General features: G+C 42.0%; 1 protein-coding gene across 1 annotated transcript in view; it reads left to right on the top strand.

The window, feature by feature from the left end:
• The first annotated feature begins 3,899 nt into the window (after window positions 1-3,899).
• The window catches only part of CHIC2 (cysteine rich hydrophobic domain 2), a 31,889-nt gene continuing 19,271 nt past the window's right edge, over window positions 3,900-16,517 (top strand). The window contains exons 1-3 of the mRNA XM_050895445.1: window positions 3,900-4,122; window positions 11,444-11,498; window positions 11,650-11,805. Of these exons, the coding sequence (XP_050751402.1) occupies window positions 4,004-4,122; window positions 11,444-11,498; window positions 11,650-11,805 (330 nt within the window). The 5' untranslated portion in view covers window positions 3,900-4,003. The remainder of the gene's footprint in view (window positions 4,123-11,443; window positions 11,499-11,649; window positions 11,806-16,517) is intronic.

The raw sequence follows: 16,517 nt of genomic DNA, 5'->3' as shown, positions 1-16,517 counted from the left end.
TGGCTCTAACAGTAAGTTCTGCCGTGTTATTTGTAGCTACCTACCCGTTCCTGACTTTGCCTTTCCACATTTCTGCAATACCGTAACCAAAATCTCATTTTTAGGTTTTGTTTTGGTTTAATTTTGTTGAAACTCAAGGGGTGGTGGTGACTGATGCCATTAGCAGGAATGTTTACATTATCAGTAGCACTGCAGCCAGGCTTGTCAAGAGCAATGGGACATTTAAGCAGGACAGAGGAGCCAACCCAGAGACGAGAGGCTCTGTGTCAAGGGAAGGGACTGATGTGAGAGGAGGTCTCAGGGCAGAAAAAGCAAAGCACAGCCTGATGAGAGTATCCTTGGAGATTTGCTAGAGTCCTGTAGCTTTGCTAAACTCCCTCTCTGGTGTCAATGAATGTATGTTATAGTCTATTATTTCTATCTTCCTCTCTCTGGCTTCTGCACCCTCCTATCCTCCCCTGATTGCCCTCTTCCCTTGCTATCACCACCCACTCTTGTTTTCCTTCTTACTACCTCTCTTCTCTTAATTAATCAGGGAAAGAAGAAGAGAACCTGTTCCTGCCAGCTTGCTTTGCTGTCGAGTGGTGGTAGGAGTTCAAAGCCCAAGGTTACCCCTGCACCTGCTGCTTGTTCTTTGATGCCCTGTTGTGTAAAACAGTTTCCTTCAGAAGTCCAACAACGTACTAATTAACAAAGGAAAAGTCAGGGAGAAACAAGCCAAAGATTGTGGGAGGAATGAGGCGAGTGACAATGCAGAAGATGTTAGAGGGAAGCAGGCGGAAGAAGCAGTAACAAAGGGGGAACTGGGAAAGAAACGCACAGAAAAAGAAGAGGGACAAACGATAAAGGACAGGAAAATAAAGCAGGCAGCAAAAGAGAAAGAGAGGGAACTGGAATAAAGAGCTACAGAAAAGGAAATGTGACAATGGTCTAAAGTCCCCTTTAGATTACAGTACGCAGTCCTTACAGAGCAACTCTGAGGGCAGCGAGTACCTCGGTCAGAGAGAGTTGTGCATGGCACCAGTTCTCCCACACTGAACTGTGAGGTGCAGTAAGCAAATTCACTGGGGAGGGCACTCCTACCTGGAACAGCAGCACAGTGCTCTTCAAGCTGGACTTTAGGCCTACCCTCTTTTATTTAGATATAAAGAGAGTAAGTCGCTTAAAAATAGAATCAGTACCGCCCTGGCATTACTCTCACTATTCCCAGAGAAAGGACAACGCGTTGTAAACAGGAGAGGTGTCCCACCATTTCAGGTCAGAGTACACACCAAAACAGCCACAAGCAAACGCTGTGATGTGAAGGTACAGACTTGGGAGCACGTGGCTGGTGGGGCGTCCGGCGCATGACAGTGAGGTGACAGCACTGGAGAAGGAGTGACTACTCACGTGATACTCCTTGAAACAGAGGAGAGGCCCATGGTAAGACCTTCTTCAGTGTGTGGTAGGACACCAGCTGCACAAAACGGGGAGTTCACTTACTGCCTCTAAGGGTGGTCCAGTACTGCTGAGACCAGTACTGAAGGTGTCAGCACCAATGAGACAGACAGACACAACAATCTCAAGATTAAGGCAGTTAATTTCTGCCTGAAAAATAAGACTCTAACAGTGCCCATTTGAGATGATGAAAATGTTACTTAAACTGAAGTTTTCACAGGTGGCTGCTGGCTGTGTGTACTTTGGGTTTAGTGCCTGTCCCAGAAGTCTGACACGCTGAAGTACCTTGCACTCACCACTGCAGTCAGTCGCAGCGCTTTGAGCACATCAGGTGCTACAGAACACATGCTGAAACGTCACAGGCATCTCAACGTAGAAACTTAGCACTTCCACTTAATATCTGCCACAACTCTTCATCTGTTAAAGGCTGCCACATACTGAACAACTGGAAACAGCAGACCATGGAACAGGTATTTGTTAGGCAAGTGATGTACACCTAATGCAATGAACTGATCGAGGGTCCTGGGACTTTCTTCTTGTCTTATCTCAAACCCATCAAGCGAGCTAACCAAGCTTGTCATGCCATGCAGCACAGGGATCTCGGACCTCAAACAGGATAGCTGGCCCCTGCAGCACTGCTACAAGGGCTCAGGTGTGACGTAGGTAAGCCCAGCCCTTCAACGTCATTTCCAAGATTTCCAGCATGGTGCTGCACAGCATTAACTCTGATCACCTGGCTGCTACTGTGAAGTAGTAAGCTGAAAACAAACAGGTTACCAAATTCATCTGTAGAGTGAGCTAGCACAAGGAGGCATAGCTTCACTGAAACTAGTGGGCTTCCTCTTGTTTTTGTCAGTATTTAATTTGGTCCATTTTCTCAATTTCAGGACTGTTAGACGGAAGCAATGAGTCATCCGTCCTGCTAAATCCAATTTCCGTGTGTGAGACATACGTAAGAACAGTAACTAGGTAAAAAAACATGCATAAGCATACTAGTATGAAAGCAAACTATTACTCAGGGGAATTCTGTGTTATTCTGTAGAATTCTGTTATATGGGAAATGAAACCTGTTACAAGTAGCTCATGACAGAAATTCTGTCATGCTTTTCCAGTGAGACAGTAAAAGATGCGGTTTTTTTCCTTTACAGTAAAGACAGTGTCATGGACCATCTCACAACCACACTGCTTCTACCCTGGTTTTACGTAGAGCAGTAAGCACCATCACATCTTTGTATACGCTTCATTCCTGAGAAATACACCACGAGGATCTTTATGAGTAATGGGGATTAAGCGGCAACATAGTCTTTCAGAAAATAAGATGATCAGTATATATACTGTAACAAGACAGGAAAGAAGAACCGCAGGTTTCAGAGGAAAAATGATCTAATATGAGAAAGGGGCTATTGTAATTAAGATATACAGAGTAAAGTACTAGGAAAGAAAAGGGGACTGTAGAATTCTCTTCACAATCATGAAAGGCAGATTCAGCCCCGAACAGTTTCTTGACTGTTTGGGGCTGAACCCCATAACTGACATTATCTATACATCAAATACTCCTGCAAGTACATGATCCACCAGTCCACTGTCAAATAAAAAAGATCTGCTCTCCCTTTTTAAAATGTCACCCTGCTACTGCTAAATCCCATGTCAGCGCTGCCTTCCCCTGTTGTCACAACAGCCGACGGCCTACCCGTTGCTAAGGCCATTATGCTTGCACTGGTATATTCCAGCCTTTGCTTTAGGTTTTGGTTATGACAAATACCAAAACTGCGGAAAACAAGAGTCTCGTTCACTTTTGGGGTCTTCTGGCTAGCTTTCACACATATAGTCCTAAAAGGGGCCATTCCTCTGCAATGTCATTGTGTGTCTGCTCTGCACGCCATACAAACAACAGTCTCGGCGTGGTGCTTTCCATGGAAGGCTGAAAGGCTACAGGAGGGATGGCGGACCCAGACACCGACAGCACCAAGGGACACGCGAACATTTGGCACCAGCCTTCATCTGAACAGGCCAGCCTTGGTTAGGGGCTGCTTCCCTCACATCCCCCTAAACTAAGCCAGAGGGCCCAGCGGGCAACCCCTCAGCTAACAGCAGGCCCCCAGACCCCTTGGTTGTTTTCATGGATGCCCAAAGAGGGGCTGAAACGAGGGGACAGAAAACACTCGCCTCACACGAACCAAAGAAACCCCACGCAAGGCACCGCTGCGGGTCACAGCGAGGCAGGGCCCTCAGCACGGCAACGCGCGCGCCCACCGCCCAACCGCCTCCCGCTGAGGCGGGCGCGCGCCCCGCCCCGCGCGGCGGGTGGGCGGGGCGGGACCCGCGGCCGGATGTTGTTGTTGTTGTTCCTGCCCCGCCCCTCGCCCCCTCCCCCCGCGGAGGGTGACGGGCGCTTCCTCGCCCGGAGCCGCCGCCGCTGCCGCCTCAGCTGCTGCCGCCGCCGCCGCTCCACTGCTGCCCGCCCCGGCACCGGCGCGTCCCCGCCGGCCCTCTCCCGCCGACCTCTGCGGTCGGCCCCGTCGCGTCGCCCCGGCTCCTCTCTCTCGGCGGACGCCCGGGCCCGGCCATGGCGGACTTTGACGAGATCTACGAGGAGGAGGAGGACGAGGAGCGGGCGCTGGAGGAGCAGCTCCTCAAGTACTCCCCCGACCCGGTGGTGGTGCGCGGCTCCGGCCATGTCACCGTGTAAGGGCCGCGCCGGGGCCTGCGCGGCCGGGGCGGGCGGTGGAGGCCCGGGCGGCGGGACGGGGGCGGCTGCGTGCCGGGCCTGGGGGTGCCGGTGGCCGGTGGCGCCGAGCCGGCGGTTACAACCTGGGGCAAGTCGAGGAGGTGGGCGGGGGGAGCACCGGGCCGGTACTGCTTCCCTTCTCCCCCTTCCGCCGACGTCCGTGGGGATGCGAGAGGGCTCTTCTCGGCTCCGCCGGGCAGCTGGATGCCGCCGGCGACTCGCAAGCGAGTGCAAACCTCTAACGAGGCGCAGAGGAAACAAGGCTGACTTGGGCTGTGACGGGCAGAGGAATGCGAAGTATTTGTTCAAAGTGATGAGCTGTCAGGAAGTAAGGTGCCTGGTGCCTGTGTTCCTGTGTATAACAGGTATGTGCCAGCACATGACCGGCTGGACTATTGCTTAGGGTTGTTTATGTGTCTGTTACCCACTCCCATTTAACATGTGGCCGCTAATACAGCTCCGAGGACTTTTAAGAAAGAAAAGGCGTCCGTGAGTCAGATAGGTACATGTAAAATCTTGTTAAGTTGTGATTGATAATGTGTTGTTTCAGTGTGTTTAACATGGGAGTGACTATGGGTTTTGTTTTGTGAATGTTTCGTGTCTCTGACGTAACAGATGAGGGCATCTTTCCTTCAGTCAGTTCTGTCAGGCTCACTCGACTGAAGTGTAGTTGTTGTCAGTTATGATGTACAGTTTCAGAAGCTGAAATATCAACCTGGAGACAAAACGCAGCAGTGCAAACGTTTTTTTTAGTATTAGTTGTTTAGTAGGACTAGGCTTGTAATAGAAGCATAACAGTTGAACGTATTGTGGTCTATTGCTCCGAGTCCCGTAAACTCTACTGATTTTCAGATACTGACCTGTCCAGAAATCCGGGGTTAAATTTAAAATAGTTTTGTGGCACTTTGGTACATTACTGCTTTAATGTTTGCTTGACATTAGGTAATACTAACAGCAGGGCAGTGCAGTTTGCTGTCTGGTTAAAAACAGGAAGTAAGACGTGATAGACTGGGAGAGGTTTGGAGGCTTGGGAGGACGTGGATGGGCAGGAGGCTGAGGAGGCCCCGTAAAGGAACAGAAGCGTGTAGCCAAAGTGTTCAGCATATGACTCTGTTTATTGTGAACAAAAGTTGTTACCATCCAATGACTTCTCTGAAAATAAGCTGGTAGCCTTAGTCTGTTTCTGGTAAACGGAGCAAAACCACAATTAGATAGTTTTCATGTTAGCAAATGCGAAAGTATGAAGAACTGAAACAGAGGCAAACACTGGTTTCTTCTCCAGTACTGGAAGGTAAGTTGTGCGAGACATGATCAAGGCCCGTTAGTGGACTTGTGAGGAAGCTTGTGTACCATGTCTGTGACTAGTGAGGGTGTTGTGGTTGAAGAAGGATGGTTGCCTCATTAATTTTTCATTAATGGTCACTAGCTCATTATTACTTTAAGATCTTCCTTAAAATATTTGTTCTTTAGGTTTTGGATGAGCAATGAAATATGAACACATACCTTCAAAATTAGGCAATTGATCTTCATTTGCTTTCTTTGTTGCACCAGGTGTAAACAGTTCACTAAATAGCAGCAGCCACTTTTACCTTCGTACAGCCTATAACTTTTTTTCTCATTGATTGAGAAGCTTATTATTAAAAGTTAGATCACTGTCAGAACACTCACTTGGCAGATTTAAGGAATAGGTCAAGTCCTGTGTATATAATGAATTAGTCTTGCCTGGTATAAAAGCATGTATGTGTTTTGAAGGTCTGACAAAAATTATCAGCAGTTAAGCAAATACTGGATTGATCTGTCCCTGGCTCTGCAGTTTCAAGAGTTGCTGACTGCTTCTGCCATGTGTGTATTTAAACAGAAGCTCTCTTTTCATAGTCTGTTGTCATATCCTCTCTGATCTTACATAGGAGTCATAATGTTGAGTTTGAAATATGTCATTTCCATGACTACAGATTAATGTCAGAAAGACATTTACTATTACCTGATTTCATCCAACAGACAATGGAAGTGTGTGAGAGTCCTTTCTAAGCTGAGTAGTTAAAAGCAATTAAAGGAAAGCAGGTAAATATTATCCAAATAAAATGTACGAAGGGCTTGCCTTTCCAGGGTGTGGGGCTTTTGGTTAGCACTAAGAGTTTTCTTCTTAAGCTCAATTTGGAGCATGCTGCACACAATTCTGAAACTCTTGGGGTTTTTTTAACATTTTTAAAAAAATATTCAGTTAAACTGTTTTCACACCAGCAGAGTTTGGATAGCTCAGTAGTCAGGAGTAATATTTGACCTGGTTTCTGATAACTTGAGGTGATCTCTTCTAACGGCAAGAAACTTGAAAGCTGAGAAAATACAGAACTTTACTTACTTGGAATTGAAAGTCCAAGGTATTTCATACTTGTTTCTAAAATCGTATTAGGGTGGAAAGAGAGGTGCACGATGAGTTTGAAATTGCGAAGAGAATATTTGTGATAGATGTCTGATTGTGTTTCTCAGTGGCTGTTTTCCAGTGCTTTTCTGTTCCTCAACCAGTTGAGACATATGTACCTTATATATACCAGACTGTATTAGCTAGTAATATTGGATTTATTAGTCTTTTGCAGTGCTGGAATGATGGAGAGCTGTTGTGATGTGCTAGTGAATGCCTTTCTGTGCTGTTTGTCATCTTAGGGCATTGTGTGTTGATGCAAGATAACTGTTTGGAGGGGAAAAAAAACCCTCACAAAATACATTTTCACCCAAGTCAGTTTCTTTAATATTAAACTTAAGTCTGCTTACGTATTTTTGAACCTTACTATGTATCAAGGACATATGAGTGAAAACAGGGCTATGTGAGAATTATGGATGGAGAGTGTTAAGATCTGTGGAATATATATTTATTTTGTAAGGGTTGTGAACATGTGGAACTGAAGAGTATGGTTGAGAGCAGTGGAAAAAATGGTTTAGTGTCCTCATAAGAGAGGACAAAGAGGAAGACGATAGCACATGTCGGTTTTATGTGCTAGGAAAATTTGAGCTGCAAGCTGAGAAAAGGTTGCGGGTTGGCTGTGTCCTATACTGTAAACTTCTGTACTTTGAAGTTTCTACCTCTCACCATTTCTTTCTCCACTGTACACAAGGGCAGGAACTCTGCTGAACCTTTCAAGCAGAGTCACGTTCAAGAAACACTTTTCTAGGTTCCAGGAAGGTTAAAGAAAGTACTCGTGCATGAGGTGAGCACGGATCTGTTGAAGACATGATGCAGAATGGGAAGGGCATAGAGCAAGCAAAGAAGAGTACGTGTCACTGAAGATATTGTACAAAAGAAATCTAGTGCTATATGAGGACAGCTGTCTGAGGAAATGCATCTCCAAAATATTGATTTCCAGTGTTTGATTTTAAGACACTTTTTGCTGCTTTTTTGTCAGAGCTGTTATGTCTTTACAGTGAACATGTAGTAGTGTTCTGTGGAGTTTCTAATATTTTAATTTCCAAATTGCAGCCTGCAGTCAAGAGTGATAATACGCAGATCACATAATTACTTACCAAAGCTTTTAATATATGGAGTCACCCTTTTTTACTACCTGTGTATGGTGACAAAACTGTAATATGGAAAGCTCAGAATGACGTTGGTAGCTGGCTGAGTTAGCTTTGATGTTTCAGTTTCGCTACCCCACCATGTATTAAACGTTGCCACAAGCCTTGAGTACGGAGTCTGTCTCATTTGCTTATAACTTCACCAAAGTGTAACTGTATTGGTCAGAAGTTTCTGCGCCTCACTCTGCCTCATCGCATTTGTAAATTCTGATACCTCTAGAGCTTTTCCAGTAGGGTTGTCTTTATCAGGCATCTTTTGTGATCTCCATGAATATTTGCTTGTGTTTGATGAATCTGTCAACATTAGAATACTTTTGGATCATGCATTCACAAAAAAGCCTTGTTTCTGTCCTGCTGATTTCCCAGCCAGTCTTCAGCAGGAGACTGAGCAGGGCTTTCCCTGCAATTAGATCTTTTTGTGACTTAACTGAGAGCAGGGAGTGCTCTCAGTTGTGCCTTTGACTTACCTGCTCATGTCTCAGAGTAAAGGGCTTCCTTAGTATTCTGGGTAGAGGGACAGCTGAAATTCTGTCTCATCTCTTGATCAGGGGCTCAGCTTCATTTTAGTTCTTGCAACAAGTGCTGCTTTAGACTGAATTATCCTTTAGTTTGCCACTCCCTTATTTCTCAAATTTATATTTAATTCCATTATTCATAGTAAATATCTTCTGGATGTTGAAGCATCAAGTACATGAAGATCATTCTTTGAAGAGACATCTCTTTAGATATCTGTCTGATTTGATGAATTAATTATATAGTAAAGTGGTGTGACATTTTAGTTTTGAGACTACTGATGGCAGCAGTGTATCTTGAGCTTGGAGTCCTCCAGGCTTGGCTGCTTATGAAATGTGTATGGATCCAAGGGATTTTTTCAGGCTTTGGTTTCCACTTCAACCTACTGGCAATTTTAAGTAGCTTAACTGATAGGGCATGATGCTTCTTTCTGACATTTACCTCAGCACTTGGTTTCACTCAGGATTTTGGGAAAAGGGTGGATAGTCCTCCTATCATGGAGTATTCAACAGATTTTTCAATGGTAGAGGTATGTTTCTAGTAAGTATGGGTTTTCTTTGTTCTGTGTTGAAGGGGTAAACTTGCCATATATTTCTCTGGTTAACAATTTCCATTTGTTACTTCACCAGTTTTGAGGGATTTGTAGGAGTTGCAGAGCTACTATTCTAATTACAAATACTCAAATATGCTAGGTAACTTATGTGTAAGTAAGGTCTCCAGGGAGACCTCATTGCGGTCTTTCAATATATAAAGGATGCTTGTAAGAAAGATGGAGAAGGACTTTTTACTAGGGCCTGTAGTGACAGGACAAGGGGCAATGATTTTAAACAGAAAGAGCGTAGATTTAAGTTGGCTATAAGGAAGACATTTTTTACGATGAGGGTGGTGAGACACTGGAACAGGTTGGCCAGAGAAGTTGTGGATGCCCCCTCCCTGGAAATGTTCAAGGCCAGGCTGGATGGGGCTTTGAGTAACCTGATCTAGTGACTAGATGATCTCTGACGGTCCCTTTCAACCCAAATCATTCTATGTTTCTATGATTCTACTGCCTGCAGTCAATGATAGGGAGATGGCTTTTTTTACTTAAGACCATATGTAAAAATCACCTCCAGCATCAAATTCGTAAACTGTCTAGCCCAGCGTGCTGTTGCAAACTGTAGCAACAGGCGTTGCTACTTACGGGTTGCGTGCAAGTCTAGCTGTTTCCTGGTGTCCATTCTTGTACTCTCTGGCATCTGCAGTTGTGAGGTGATGTATACTTCAACATCGTCTTCCCTTTAGTGTCTGTTTGTCAGGGAATTTGTGTAATCTCTCTTCAAATCTGTTGGCACAGTCTAAGTCACTAATCTCAAGGGGAAACAAACCCAGAGGTTTGCTACTTGCAGCTTAAAGAAGCACTTTCTTTTATCTGTTTTAAACCAATCTCCGACTAGCTTCAGTGGGTGCCCTGAGTTGTGGGATTTGGTGATTAACAGTTAATCGTTCACCTTATCCACTGCCTTCCTGAATCTTTGCACTTTGATCATATACCCCCCTCAGCCTTCTCTTTTCCAAGTTTGTGTCAGCCTTGTTAGTCTCCTAAGGCAGCTGCTTTATTCCCTTAATTATAGTAGTCTTCCTTCTCTCTGCTTTCTCTTAACTTCGCTAAGTCCTCCATGAAATGTGCATGCCAGAGCTGCACCCAGTACTGAATATGTGGGTATATGAGAGTTTTATGGAGAGTCAAAACGATGCCCTCTGTGTTGTTCTTCATCACCTTCCTAGTGGTGCCCAGTATTTTATTGCTATTTCTGGCGGCTGCTGCTTGCATTGAGGTGATGTTTAAGAGAATCATGAGTGGTGATATAAGATCTCTCTCGCGAGCTGTAGCTGCCAAACTCTAGTTGAGTGTCACATAAGCATAGTTTAGCTTTCCTAAGATTCACCACCTTTTATTTATCTATGCAGAAGCTCATCTGTCACCTTTCGTCCACTGGGTTTTGTGAGGCCCTTCCACAGTAGCTCACTATTGGTACAGCATGTAACTGCCCATTTGATTACTTGGACAAAGTTTTCCATTGGCATGCAGATCATTCAGTTCAGTAAGAAAAAAAAAACCCAAAACAAAACCCTCAGAAATACCTAGCTGCTCAATAAACATATTATCAAAGTGAACTATGTCTTTAAAATCTTCAACTATCAGGGCTCAGGTAAGCTTTTCTACGTACAACTGAGCAATGTGTGATAGGTCTTGCTGCCAATATTCAAGTCTTCAGCAGTTTAATTTCTGATTTGTGTTGTTTGTAGTATCTAATAGTAAGACTGCTTTGGTTTCTATTCAGAAGGTTTTTAATTACAACTTAAATTTTACACTGACTGCTGTTTACCAAATTAGTAGCCAGTCATACGGTTTTATTAATGACTTTGTTAGACTGTGTAGTCCCAGTTAGAAGTTATTGCCCAGACCAGATGCCAGAAAATATTCAAACTTTCTTTGAGGTTCATCCATTCCTGAAGCCAACCAGCCAACTGTAGGATAGAAAACAATTTATTTTATAGACAAGGTGAAACTCTTCTAATCTTTAGATCTTCTGAAACCCAGAATAGTCAGTAACTCCAGTTCATCTCAAACTACTTCATAGCTTTACATTCATAATTGATATGCTTTTTTCAAATTAGTTATCATTTACATCATGTTTTTTTAGGTAGTATTTTGTGTTCTGAAAGTTATTAGTGTATTTTTTTCTGAATAAACAAGCTGGTATTGATTCCATTTTTATGCTTAGAACAGTTATTTAGCATGACCTGAGTGGAATAGCACTGGATGAGCTTTTCTTCAAGATACATCTGTACTGGTGGAGGAGGGGGCTAATTCAAACTGTGGCCTTAACTTACTTCCCCTTTCCCCTTAACTACTTCTCTTCACTTTTCACACTTGCCACTATTGCGTATAGAGATTTTGCTGAGTTTGGGGAAGAGTCAACAGTATCAACAGAACTTTAAGAAGGGACTATAGGCAAGGTGGATTTCAAACTGTGTACAATGGTGTCATTTTGTCAGTTAGGATAATTTTAGGAATTACTTTTAATAACAACGATTTTTTCCTGAAATTAATGCTGTTGTGATACAAACCCTGAGAGTATTGTGAGGTGCTTGTAACTTGTGGCATGGATTGGGGTTATTTATAATTTTGATATGATCTTCATTTTGTTTTTGCAGGTTTGGACTAAGCAACAAATTTGAAGCAGAATTTCCTTCATCTTTAACTGGAAAGGTGAGTATCTGTGAATATGAATTCGGAATTAGAGTTAAGATTTTATTACAAAAACAAGAGTTCCAGGTGTAGACCATTGTAAGAGTAATAAATCGCACTGCTGTGGTACTAGATTGGTTTGTTTTGTTTTTTTTTTTTCCCCGCCTTGTAGGTTGCACCTGAAGAATTTAAAGCCAGCATCAGTAGAGTTAACAGTTGTCTTAAGAAGAACCTTCCAGTTAATGTACGATGGCTACTATGTGGATGCCTTTGCTGCTGCTGCACTTTAGGTTGTAGTATGTGGCCAGTTATCTGCCTCAGTAAAAGAGTAAGTTGAACTATTCATATAATTTTTGATAGTTAGAATTGTACTGGGCTTGTTCTCATTTGTTTTGTTTTGTTGTTTTTTTTTTTTCTTCCCCACCTTTAAAAACTGTGTGCTAGAACTTAAATCAGTTTGATTTCATACATTTTGGTATCAGTTGTCTGTCACTAGTTAAAGTTACAACAGACACCAGTCAGAACTTTGAACTTATAACTCAATGAGTGGTAGTATAGATGAATGTCTCTGCTAGAACCCTGTACTGTACAGCACTTATTGAAGTAACTTTCAACATGCTTTTTTAATAGCTGCATGTTCTCTGTGATACACTGTTTGGGATTATCAGAATTTGGCAGTGATTGAGTGGCAGTTTGTTTTGAGGAGCTTTTGATTACACTGTGGCCCAAATAGCCATACATTTTTGTTTAAAAAGGCAATTTTTTAAAAGATAATTGATTTTTCTTTCTGGATTTTCCTTCCAAGCTGTAGATGAGTAAGATTTTTTTTTTTTACATTAAGAACTAGAAAGTAGTGTGCACTTGGCACTTAGTGTATTGTTCAGAACAGAAGCTCGTTGCACGTGCTTGTTTTTCACTTCCTTTCCCTCAGTGCAGTTGATTAGGCTACCCTCCCATCTCTTCTGTTTTCATGTGCATAACAATTGTCTTTGGCTAGTCCTATTTCACTACTTTGCAAGAAGTCTCTGTGCCACCCCATCCTCTCCTTACTATTAGTACTGTTCATCTTTCCATTTCATGGCAAGGCTTGTGTATATTCTCTCTTGTGTAATACCTCTTAATGCTACAAATTGTGTACAATTCAGTACGCTGAACATCACCATGATTTTCTTTATCAAAGTCCTCATTTTACAAGGTCAGTAAATCAAGGCATCCTAAAAAAAATATTTATAGGTTGAACACTGATCATAAAAAAACCTGTATGCATTTTTGTATCATCCAGCTTTCTCGGTTAAGGTCTTAATGCTTAGTCCCTTTGAGAGATTACTTAAGGCTAGTTTTAATTGTATACAAAATAAGGTAGAAAAGCCTCCTGGTAACGTTGGAGTCAGTGGAGGAAAAAAAAAAAAGGCTGGCATCAGTGTAAATTATATCAAACCCTAGGTTTTCTGTCTTTAAGCTGTCACAAACTAGTAAGTCACCTGTAGCATGATCATATATCCGTATCCTGAAAGTCTGTTACAAGAAATTAGAATTTGCTGATTGCTTCAAGAGATAACTTGGTGACTTAACTAGCTTGCAGAGAAGACTACCTTTACCATTCTAGGCCTAGCTCTGTTCGTTACAAACACAAGGGAAGCTTGCATTGCTACTGTCTGTGTTTAACTTCTGAAGGAGAAAGCTTGTGGTGTGCTTTAGTTTCACCCATTTTTCTCACATAATGTGCTGTTGTAGCAGGAAATGATAGCAGGATGTAACATGGTAGGGGCTGATGCCACAAGCCCTCATCTTCTAAACTGGGGCTTCTTGATCTATTACCAGAAGTCACAAATAATCAACTTCTTATACATTCTTCAAGTCAGAAAAAAGGCAAGGGCTTGTAGCATCTGGGGCCAGAAAACAGAGTTTGAAGCTGAGGAAGGAGGCTCTGTGTGGGAACCTGGTGAAGCAACAGTTAGAGAAGTGCTTCTGTTGAAGTTTAAGTGGGATAGGAGTTAAGGTAAGCTCCCTTCCAAAAGCATAAATCTGGAAAAAAACCCCAACCATGGATACTCTGTTCAGAGGAGGCTGGAAAGAAGTTAGTGGTGTAATTGTTGCTGTAATATACAGACTGCATAAAAACAAGAGTCTTGGAAAGAGAATGAACAGCAGGAGCAAGGACAGAAACTTGGGATTGAAGTTCCGGAAGTCATCCTAGAGGTGTGGCCCAGACTGTCAGTAAATGTTGCGTTTTTCCTGTTAAAGCTGGTACCAGGAGACATTTAAGGACCTTTGCACCTTTTCCTGCACTTAAGATTGGGTGTCTCAGGCTCAAGCTTGGATGTCCAGCATTAGTGAAACTGAGGTTAGGACTCAGCTGCCTAAACACAGTACCTTGTGCCACTGTGGATGGTACAGTGGCGCTAGACACTGATGGCACGGAATAGCTGTGTTTAGGCAGTTTGATTATTCCTCCAGAATGGAAATCATTTAAGTCAGTCTGGAGACTTCAGATCTTGTGACAACATCGTTTGTCCATGTCAGCGGCTCAGCAAATGGATGTCTGCTTGGAGGGTTGTCTGTCAGACAGGGAACCCAGAACTTGGTGTCGGTTGGGCATCTGGAGACTATAATATAGAGAAGAATTAATTAACTTGTGTTCTTAAAGACAAACCAAAAGGGACAAGAATGCTTTCCCAAACTATAACTCTTAATCCTGGACTTGGCTGGGAAAGACTTTTTTTCTGGTAGAGGAGGTAAGGAGGAAAGCTGTGGAATATTTTCAAGGACATACTTGCAAATTCTAGTATAGGAAAGAAGCAGAAGAATTTGTAATGATTCTAGTCAGGGCTACTACTCACCGAAAAGCAGTGAAAAGTTACTGACACTTGAGTTGCTTGAATTAGGTATGGGTGGATTCAACTTTATTTCTTGGTAGACCCAGATCAGGAAAGGTACAAAGTGATTTAAATCCTTTAAATCGTTTTACCTGGAATTACAGGTTTTGTACCCTTTAAGATCTCAGTACTGAATTGCATCCACAAGCTTGTAAGATTTTTCTTTTATGCAGGAATTTCCATCAGTTTATGTCAAAGTGCTATGACAAGTGCAGGAAACTAATCGTGTACATTTTCTTAGAAGTGGGGGAAGTGACAGACGGTGGTGCATGATGTGAATTACCTGGAGCTGCTCAGCAAATTGACAGCAGTTGTAAATACAACCTGGTTCATCTAGGTTCCAGTCTGTAATTTGCTCAGTAGATTCCAGTAGAACTGTGACAAGAAGCAACTCCATATTCTTCCACTAAAAAAAAATTTAAATCCATAGACTACTTTGGTTTGCTGCTAGTGCCACAGTTTTGCTGATACATAGCAGACTAATGTATTCGGTGTGAAATAATCACTTACATTTGGACTCTTGTACTGCTCGTCTCTGACTTTACTGTGTCTTGGAAGAGAGTTGTGTTGATCAAATGATCTTCCATGCTTTGACTTCTTCAGATTATCTTTTCACTGGCCAGACTACAGCCATAGGTATAGTCACAACAGCCAGGATTCATTTCTTGAGTAAACAGGGATCCAGGATGACATGTGCCTGTTTCTTCCCCTCAACTTTTAGATACAATGGATTCTTTCCCACTGACACTCATAATGTAAAACAATTATAACAAATGAACAATAAAGAAAAGATTACTTATTTTACAGTACCTGCGCTTGTCTGACAAGTGTTGCCCAGAGAGCTTTGCTAATTCAGCCATGTCCTAAGTGATTCCTAGTGAAAGGACAGTTACTTGGAACTGGCCTGTGTTACATCCTTTGCTGCAGTGATCACAAAAGACTCCCAAGACCATATAATTAGAGAGTTTGATTTCTGAAAGCAGGATGCGAGTGTTCCAGTCTTCCTCTTTGCCCTTTTCTACTGAAATAGAAGACTAACAAATTTGTTTTGTCAAATTGCATATACAGTGAGCTAACAAGTGGACGTGTTTCTCAAGTATTTTATTAAATGAAACAACAGTTTCAACTATACAATTGCTTACTTTTAATACAGAAGACTAATTTTTCTCAGAATGACCAGTTAAGAAATGCCTGTTTTAGTGAGGCTGAATCAATCTACCATGCTCTGAAATTGTTGGTATACTTTGCAGCTGTTTTTCAGGCAAATGTTTTTTGAGGTTCATGTAGACAAAATGAAAGCTGCAACTTCAGAGTTTGTGAAGTTACAATAATTCTCTTAATCTTTCTCTGTATGCTGTATTTTTACTGTCTTTCATTGACTTTTTAAATTCTAATGTTGGAATGTTATCACAAATGTAAATAAGGTTTTTGAAGTTACAGACAATTATTGAAAGTTTGTGTATAATGGGAATATATGCTTATTTTTGTGCAGTGAAAAATAAGTTATGGATTTGTCTCCTTAAATCAGCAGGTGCTTCAAACTAGGAATTTATTAAGTCACAGACATTTGTAAGCTTAATTGTTAATTATATCACTTTAATGCATTTCCATGCAATGAAAGCTTTCCCTTCACTGTATTTTTCTTTTCAGTGCTTTTGTTCAGTGCTAGTTTTGGAAGTCTTTGTACAGTATTGTTTCCTTTCTTCTTTTGCATTGAGGTATTTGAGAAAAAGCCTGCTACTCTTCACCAGTAGAATAAATGTTTAATTTGGTTCAGTATCTTATTGCCTCTCTGCTTTTATGTGGTCTTGATTCGATTTTAATGAATAAAAGCTGCAAGAAAGTTACAGGAAATACAGTCTCTCCTTTTCAGATCTAGATTGTCAATGATCTGCAGCAGTTTTACTCATAGATTGTACCATCCTTTCTGGGACAAGTTCCAGATTGTACAAGTGAACATTAAGTCTTTAAGTTATTGTTCTTTAAATAAAAAGAATGACATAGTGAATTATAATTCAAAAAGCACTACAGGCTGAGGTGCCCATTTGAAGCCACTTTTTCAAATGAATTGACACTCATTTTCAGTATTAACTAAATGCTGTAGTTCCCGATGTGTAAATAGGATAAATAATTTCAACAGAAATGGTCACAATGAAAGCTATGA

Source organism: Gymnogyps californianus, chromosome 4, assembly GCF_018139145.2.
Source record: "Gymnogyps californianus isolate 813 chromosome 4, ASM1813914v2, whole genome shotgun sequence".
Lineage (NCBI taxonomy): Eukaryota > Metazoa > Chordata > Aves > Accipitriformes > Cathartidae > Gymnogyps > Gymnogyps californianus.
The sequence above is the reverse complement of the archived record's forward strand: the minus strand, read 5'-3'. Positions and strand labels throughout refer to the sequence as shown.